Source organism: Anoplophora glabripennis, unplaced genomic scaffold (genome assembly GCF_000390285.2).
Source record: "Anoplophora glabripennis isolate ALB-LARVAE unplaced genomic scaffold, Agla_2.0 scaffold1415, whole genome shotgun sequence".
In the NCBI taxonomy this organism is placed as follows: domain Eukaryota; kingdom Metazoa; phylum Arthropoda; class Insecta; order Coleoptera; family Cerambycidae; genus Anoplophora; species Anoplophora glabripennis.
This window is the reverse complement of record NW_019417522.1, coordinates 5,115-13,739: the sequence shown is the minus strand read 5'-3', so window position 1 is coordinate 13,739 and position 8,625 is coordinate 5,115. Positions and strand designations below refer to the sequence as shown.

General features: G+C 32.2%; 1 protein-coding gene across 1 annotated transcript; it reads left to right on the top strand.

Annotated features, from left to right (window-relative positions):
- Nucleotides 1–4,267: 4,267 nt before the first annotated feature.
- LOC108914341 (protein Tube-like) lies at nucleotides 4,268–7,597 on the top strand. Its single transcript, XM_018720135.2, has 4 exons — nucleotides 4,268–4,473; nucleotides 4,530–5,257; nucleotides 5,328–5,510; nucleotides 7,515–7,597. The coding sequence occupies exons 1-4, from the start codon at nucleotides 4,268–4,270 to the stop codon at nucleotides 7,595–7,597; spliced, it is 1,200 nt and encodes a 399-aa protein (XP_018575651.2).
- The last annotated feature ends 1,028 nt before the right edge of the window (nucleotides 7,598–8,625 follow it).

The window sequence follows — 8,625 nt, the reverse complement described above, 5'->3', positions numbered from 1 at the left end:
AACTTTTATACTGTATTTTTTTCTGTATTATGAGTAACAAGGTAGTTATTTTACTTTGTCACACTAACGGCCCACCCTGTATAACCAACGGGGCACAAGTTTTATACATTTTCTTACTGTTCTACTTAACGTTTTTAAAATTGTGAAAAATACTCATAATTCGAGGTAAGGGATGGTTGAGGTTGAGAGTTCATTCGATTCGGGATGACGCATGCCGTCTAGAAAAATGTGCATAAAAATCGTACTCGCACATGAACAATTGCAAAAGAGATAAACAAATAAATGTTAAAAAAAGGTCAAATGACTCGAAAAATATAAGCGTTAGCGTCAATTTAAAAAAAGATCCTAAAAGAAGAGGAAATTTCCTGTTAGCTTCCGAATCTCTACGGTTGTTCAATGGTACATAATATTAAGAAATTTTTTTCTTTCTCTAAATTTATAATTTGCAATTCTCTAGATGAATACAGGAAACGAAAAATTTTTGATTGAAAATTTATTTTGTTTTTTTACTTAACAATCTGTTATAAACAATCGTCAAAAGTGCTGTTACTATTTTTTAGATAGAGAAAAAAAAACGTAACCAACCATACCTATATATTTTTTTTGTCATAAAACCAAACTAAAAAATTTTATAAAAAATTGAAAAAAAAATTGAGAAAATATTACCTAATTATATTTTGTAGTTTATATTATTATATAGTAAAAGTTACTATTGTAACATTAAACAAATTATACGATATCTGAGGAAAGTTTCGAGATTTTTTGTCAATTTGAGTGCAAATAACGGGTTTAGAGAGATTTAAAAAGCGGAAATGGGAATATCAACAGCATAAACAAATGTTTAATGAAGGTTAACCAACAAATAGACGACGGTAGTACAGATAAACGCAGCAAAATTTGTGATACTTGCGAATTTACTTTTCAGCCACATAACAATGAGTGGCTAGTCACCAAATATGGGTTGCTAAATTTCAGTGGAATAAACACAACCGCCATAAACTTTTAAGGGTTTAAGTCATTAGTATTCCCAATTTCTTAGGAATTCCTTAAGCCGTAACAATAAATACGGGATAAATAGACGACCTTCCTGGAAGGTACTTACCTAGTTAGTACTATACCGCTCTCCCCGATCGGGGCCTAGATTGTAGAAAAACAAACTTTATGGAATTCATTTTACTTTTCGCCATCTTGCAGTAGTGTACCATAAACTCGTATTTAATTGTGAAGTGCTATTTTGTTCCTTTACCAAGGATATACATTAAAACGTAAGTTTTATATACATATCTATTTAATTTTATATTAATTATTAACTTTTTGTAATATTACTATTTAATTACCTTTCTGTAATTTTTATTTATATTATGAACTAAAAAGTAAGCGGATTTCGAAAAATAAATTTAGATAATATATAGGGTGAATATATCTCACTACGCACTATTTTAACAGCGAATACTAAGCCACTAAAAGTACCTACGTCTAAATTCCATTGATTGTAAATCAAACTTTTTGATCAATAACTTGGAGTTGATAAATAGGTACCTACCGTCAATTTTATATGCGGGGGTCTTGACAAATATATCTTGTTTTTTTCTATCGCTCCTACATGATTATTGTAGACTGGCAACCAAACTGAAGAACCATATTCAAGTTTAGAACATACAAGTCAAAAAAGCATAATCTTTGGTGTTTCAATGTTAGAAAATAGCTTAGTATAGCGGATTAAAAAACCTAACATAGAGTATGCCACTTTAGTCATAGAATTGATATGATGAATAAATGTGAATTTTGAGTCAAAAAAGATACCTAAATCTTTGATATAGGTGTTACCATAAAAGACTAAGTGAAGTTTTCTACTGAAACTCATTTTGAAGCATTTAACGACAATTTATTCTTAATACACCACTCCTAAAATAAAAAATCGTTGCTGAAAGAGATGCGGTCTTCGATTGACGTTAATACTTGTTTAAAATACAAAATACTTTATTAAAGTATTTGCAATACAAAATATTTTTGGGATTATAACAAAAGTATTTTACTTTTTGCCATCTTGCAGTAGTGTAGCATAAACTCGTATTTAATTGTGAAGTGTTATTTTGTTCCTTTACCAAGGATATACATTAAAACGTACCTAAGTTTTATATAAATATCTTTAATTTTATATTAATTATTAACTTTTTGTTATGTTACTATTTAATTATCTTTCTGAAATTCTTATTTATGTTATGAACTAAAATGTAAGCGGATTTCGAAAAATAAATGTAACTATGTAACCAGCACGAAGTACATAATATACCGCGTGTTGTCCCTCGGCCCTTAGTTCTAGACCAGGGTCGATAATTTTTGAAACCAAAAAAAAATTATAGTAGGATGAAACCCATTGGAAAAGAAAGAGAATATAACAGAAATGAAAGGAAAAATAATTTACGGGCGATCTGAGGTCGGGAAGGGGAAGGGGGTGAGTTTTTAAGGGTAAAAAACGGTTTATCTTGATTTCCGGAAAAACTACAAGTCTTATGGAAAAAAGTTAAATGGCAAAGTTGTAGGTAATAAAAAGATCTACAACTTTTGTATTTACACTTTTTTCACATAACCTCAAAATTTATGTGAAAAATTCAAATAACCAAGTTTTTGGTTTTTTATTTTTATCTTTTAAAAAAAAATTTTTTTTTCACGAAATTTGGTGAAAACTTACCTATTTATGTCCCAAACACGCTGTAATTTTTTTGATTTGAAATATTTATTTTTTCACCTTATTTTTACTTAATATCGAAAAAGCACCCTAATTTTCAATCGAAAATTCTCACGTCAAAATATCTGCTTTTTTAAAAACGTCGGTGGGCTTTTTCTTCGTTGAAATCTCTACTTTCTGATGGTGTAAAAAAAAATATACATTACTATGGTAAGTTTTCTCAGGAAATGCAAAGAAACGAAAGAAGATTCTACAACTTTCTCAAAATATTGTAGATGTCTTATTAAATATTAACTTTATTAACTTATTTGGTTGTTAATTATAATAGTATATTTCGACTTGTAATTTTTTTGTTTATCAATGTAACATGGAATCTTACGTTTTTCGAGTAATTAAAGTGTAAATTTTAATAAATAGCTCAAAATTGTACATAATGATTAGAAAAAAATTTTCGGATTCTAGTTCGTTTCTTTGCATTTCCTGAGAAAACTTACCATAGTAATGTATATATTTTTTTACACCATCAGAAAGTAGAGATTTCAACGAAGAAAAAGCCCACCGACGTTTTTAAAAAAGCAGATATTTTGACGTGAGAATTTTCGATTGAAAATTAGGGTGCTTTTTCGATATTAAGTAAAAATAAGGTGAAAAAATAAATATTTCAAATCAAAAAAATTACAGCGTGTTTGGGACATAAATAGGTAAGTTTTCACAAAATTTCGTAAAAAATTTTTTTTTTTGTAAAAGAAAAATAAAAAACCAAAAACTTGGTTATTTGAATTTTTCACATAAATTTTGAGGTTATGTGAAAAAAGTGTAAATACAAAAGTTGTAGATCTTTTTATTACCTACAACTTTGCCATTTAACTTTTTTCCATAAGACTTGTAGTTTTTCCGGAAATCAAGATAGATTTTTGTAATATTCAATTTACCGCCGAAACATTTGCTTTAATTTTTTAGAATACTTTTAACACAGATTCCCATTTTCTTTTAAGGTCGATTGTGTAATCATTTCGCAACGCAAGACAAAAATTTACTGAAATTTAATATATTAAAATTCACAATTCACCATTCGTTATGGGACTGCCTCCGAGAAAAATTTGCTCTACTGACATCGTATCGACGATTAGTATCGGTATGAAATCGTAATAAAAATAATAAATAAATTTGTCGCAACTTATAGTACTTATACTTAGTTGGATTTTGCATTCGTAAATACATTGTTGACATTTAAATTTGTGCATAAACATAAAATTGATTGTCGATCAAATATTAATGAATTTTATAATTTTATAATAAATTATAAAGTTAAGTTACTGGACCTTGTGTATATAAAATTCTGCCATGATTCTGCCAGAGACGAATTTCTCTTCTACAATAATTGAAACATAACCTTTATTTCATAATTTGTTTCTATCTAAAGCAATTGATTTTGATTATAAACTAATACACAAACGTTCCTGAAATTATAGTTTAGAAATAAGGCATTGAAAACTAAAATTTAGAAGCACTAAATGTTTACTTTAGCTTTTTAGCTACTTTTTTTTTAGCCTACATTTATGATATAATCCAGATGTAATGACTGTAAACAGAAGACAAATGGATCCTTCGCTGGAAATTAGAAAACTCTCCCCAAGATACATAAGGGAGTTGGCTCAGATACTGGAAACTCATGAATTGTGGAAGAGACTAATGTCAATCATACCAAAGACACTGGAAAAGTTTAATTTCGTGTGTAATGTTACCTTAGATAATCCCCACAAATATAATTCAGAACATTTTAAGTAATGCATCTTAAAACTTTTGAAAAAGATGAAGTTTATCAATGGTTTTTTTTTAGGTTAATAGAGAATGCATCGGAAAGGTACAGGAGAGCTTGTACTGAAATATTGCTGGACGAATGGGGTACATCAGGCAGATTGAGACCGGTTCTAGGTCATTTGCTGTACCTCTTAACACAAGCAAAATTGTTTCGAGCTGCGGATTACATTGCTGTGGATCTCCTAAAACAGGAGAAACATCAAAGACCAAGCACTGGCCCAGAAGCTTTGATACCAATAGTATTATCTGAGCCTGCAAAACAGAAGGATAAACATCTGGAAGAGGTTGAAAGATCATTGGATCAAATCGGTTACCTTGATTCTGCGTTGATGTTAATTAGAACTAATTCCGAGGAGGCGGCTAGACATCAAAATGTGCCTTCAGTGATATCACAAATAGTTATAAGTCCCGATATCGATGAAGACAATCATGGACCACAGTTCTCTGTGCCACTCGTCGTGCAAAGGGAAAGAATCGATTCAGACATAAATAATGACTCTGATATGATGAAATTCTCGACAGGATCTCAGTCAACAACCAGCCAAAATTTGAACGAAACAAAATATAGGCCTGAAATATCACAATTACTTAACGAATCACCGATTTCAGTGAATATTTCAACACACTTGTTACCGAGTATCTTAAACAGTTCACAGAATTCGTCCGACAATTCAACAAAATCACGACCGTGCACATCGCCTTTACCCAATATTTCTCTCAACACTCTTCTGCCACATTTCACTTACGGTGAAAAACGCTACAAACAACTTCAATCCTGAACCTTACAGAAGTATGCAGGAGAATGGTCGGTTTTTAGGCTCTGGCGCTTTCGGCTCCGTTTTCCTAGCCCTTGGATTGCTCGACAGACCTGTGGCTGTAAAGAAATTGGTAGTTAACATCGACGATACTGTCACTAAGCAGTTCCGGAATGAAGTCGAGGTTCTCAACAAATATAAGCATGAGAATTTGTTGTCGTTGCTTGGCTATTTTTGCGATGGATGTACATGTTGCTTAATGTACGAATATATAACAGGAGGAGCACTCAAAGACAGACTACAGGTACTTCCATTTAAAGTATTTTGATTTTCAACTAATGATATTGTGAGAAACTATGACCTACTATAACATATGTTATACAGGTTATATCTCACCCACAATCAAAACATGTTTGTAAATAGACATCGAAATAGCTAAATCCTTTGTTGGTCATCTGATCCGAACTAATAAGTTCTATGTCTGACGATTTAGGTATTTACTAGATATTTGTGGTGTAATTCTATGCCAGGTGGGGCATACCTACATTTCCTATTTAAATGCCAACGAAAACTCTGGTTGTATATCAGAAGGAGAGGCAGTTTTTAACGCTGGTCATGTGGTAGGGGAGATAGGGGAGCATTGGCCACTTTTCTACTTAAATCAAAATAAAACTGTTATTTTTTAATAAAATCAACTATTTATTTCTAATATCAATGGCACATACATTTGACTCAAATTATTGCGACGAATAGTTATACAAATGTAATCAGTCTCAAAGTTGCATGATTTTTCCTGAACCTTGCCATAAGTGCCCAAACCTCCCAATGGTTGGGTGGTTTGGGCACCTCTGTGGGAGGTTTGGGCATTGTATTGCATACGCCACATAATATCTACTAAATTATTTTGATATGTTATAACTAAAGTAACTTAACAAATAATAAAGATTAGATGCTCAAAAATCAGTATTCTTACATAAATAATAAAACTTATCTAACATTTGGTATAACCCAGATAGGCTTATTAAAAGTGTATTTGGAGTTGCCACGTTTGATCCATATTTTTGGTTGTGGCAATTTAGTTTTAATGTCTGTTAATGGGACACTTGAAATGTCTTCGATATCGGGATACATAAATGTATTTCGAATCTTGCTCATACGCAGAAATTTAACAGTTGCCATGGAGGGATCAACTTCTTTAATTTGTCCAACATAGTGATAGGTAGTTTTTTTGGTGTCAAATTTGACCATGACATAATCGTTGACTTTGAAATTTCGATCTAAAATAATATCATCTTCGTCAAACGATTCCTCTTTTGATGATTAATAATGGTGGGAGCATTGGGCATGCCCAAACCTCCTTTCAATATTAGTGCCCAATGCTCCCCATACCCTCGTTTTGCAAATTAATCCAAATATACATTTTATTATTCAAACATTATGTATCAATTTATAGGTTAATATTATCTTCGATAAACACACATTTACGTATAATCAAAGAAACTTACGCCTTTTCACAGATTGCTCTGTTATTTCCCTTAAAATCACAACAAAATATTTACTTTTGGGTGCACGAAACCGTCAACCGCATGACACACTGACAACTAAACGAAATGACAAATGACATTAGTCTAAGCAGTGTTGCCAGTTGTCAAACTAAACTACCACAGTATACAAAAATAAATATCTACTACACGTCTCTAGTTACAAGGTGGTGCTCGAACCTCCCGACTGCCCAATGCTCCCCTATCTCTCCTACTATGTGGGAAAATTGGGCAAAGTGATTTAAATTTAGAAATTTATTCATTGTGTCTGCAAACTAGTGCCCTTACTAACAACCCTCTTGAAATTCAGGGAGTATTGTCTGTCGACAATAATATTTTGAACATTTCTTCAATGGTTTAATGAAAACTTAATTCTGGATTTTTTTTGGATCATGAAAAACAATCGAACAATAATAGTTCGACAATTTCTTCTTTACAATTTATCCATAACTGCTGATGTTTTCCTCACACTATTTTCTTAAAATAACAGTGTTCAAAAAACAAACACTAAACACAGTTTTAAATAAAATACAAAACAAAATGTCTTGCACACAAGAAATGTTTACCTTGTTTCGCTGGTATCACTTGTCACCGCCAGAGGGCCAGCTCTTAGCTGCATTCGCGGATACCAATGACATTTAATATATGACATAATTTATAGCTTATATCTCACCCATTAGTGTTATTATTATTTTATAAACTTTTTAGGTAAAGACAAACTCCAGTGGAATGAAAGATTAAGCATAGCTATGGGCACCGCCAGAGCTGTCTCGTATCTACACACTCCATAGCAGCTAGCTTCGTCAACAAAACAAAGTTAACAAGTCCAATAGAAGCATCCATTATTCTATTTTCACAGATTTAACAATCACACAAGTGTCACCAAAAAGTTGTAAACTATAACTGATGTAAAACAAACCTCCTCCCAAAGTATATAACATTTCTGATGTGACGTCACATCAGAAAACGCCGTAACAACCATTGTCATTTGTTTCCGTAAGTATGCCAGGAAACTATAAAGCAGATGTAGTTTAAATATTTGAATTTCTTAATACCTCACGGTTAGTCAACCCTTATATGAACCGTTAAAAGATCGATTGTTTATTATTTGAGACGATATATGAGGCTGGCTTATAGGGTGTATAACGGTACGATGGTAACTGAATAATACTGTAGGAACTGAAATAGCTATTATTAATAATTTTATAATTATCGGGACTATATATGAATGTTGATGGGGTTGTTTTAGTTAAACAAATAAGAAAACATTGTATGAAGACCTGTTCTACTACACACATTTTAAAATCTGTGTTTCTGATGGTTACATATGATGCACGTTCTAGTTAACCGCACTTGTTCTAGAGGCAGCCGACATGAGGAACAGTGAAACGAGCAATCTTCATATCTCGTTGTTGTGTGACAATCATAATGCCGATGTTCATATTCCTCCACACCCGAAAGACGTACTAATTCCATATAGCACATATGGTAGAGTTGATGTTGCTCGTCCGGGTCTGTACATACGAGCACCATGCAATATGTTTAGCAATATTGCTAATCTCTCAACACAACCTCACCGTTGGAAACCTCGTGGGACCTCATTATAGTGTTGTTTATCACGTCGAAGTAATCTTCGACGACACCTTCGTCCACATAATCGGCTACCTACATATATAAAAAAGACAACAAAATTTTAATGCGATTTTCATTTTTTTTGCGTTATTACCACAACTTCACCATCTGCACCTCCATCAATCGCTGGAGAGTTGTCATCGTCTGCATCCACCTGACCTTTGCCGTCGTCATCCATATCACCAGC

What these genes read in the sequence shown, in the direction of transcription:
- LOC108914341 (XM_018720135.2), top strand. Translation starts at nt 4,268, where the DNA reads ATGACTGTAAACAGAAGACAAATGGATCCTTCGCTGGAAATTAGAAAA. An exon ending in TCTGCCACATTTCACTTACG is followed by an intron (nt 5,258 to 5,327) that starts GTGAAAAACGCT and finishes GTCGGTTTTTAG; the next exon opens with GCTCTGGCGCTTTCGGCTCC. An exon ending in TGGCTATTTTTGCGATGGAT is followed by an intron (nt 5,511 to 7,514) that starts GTACATGTTGCT and finishes TAAACTTTTTAG; the next exon opens with GTAAAGACAAACTCCAGTGG.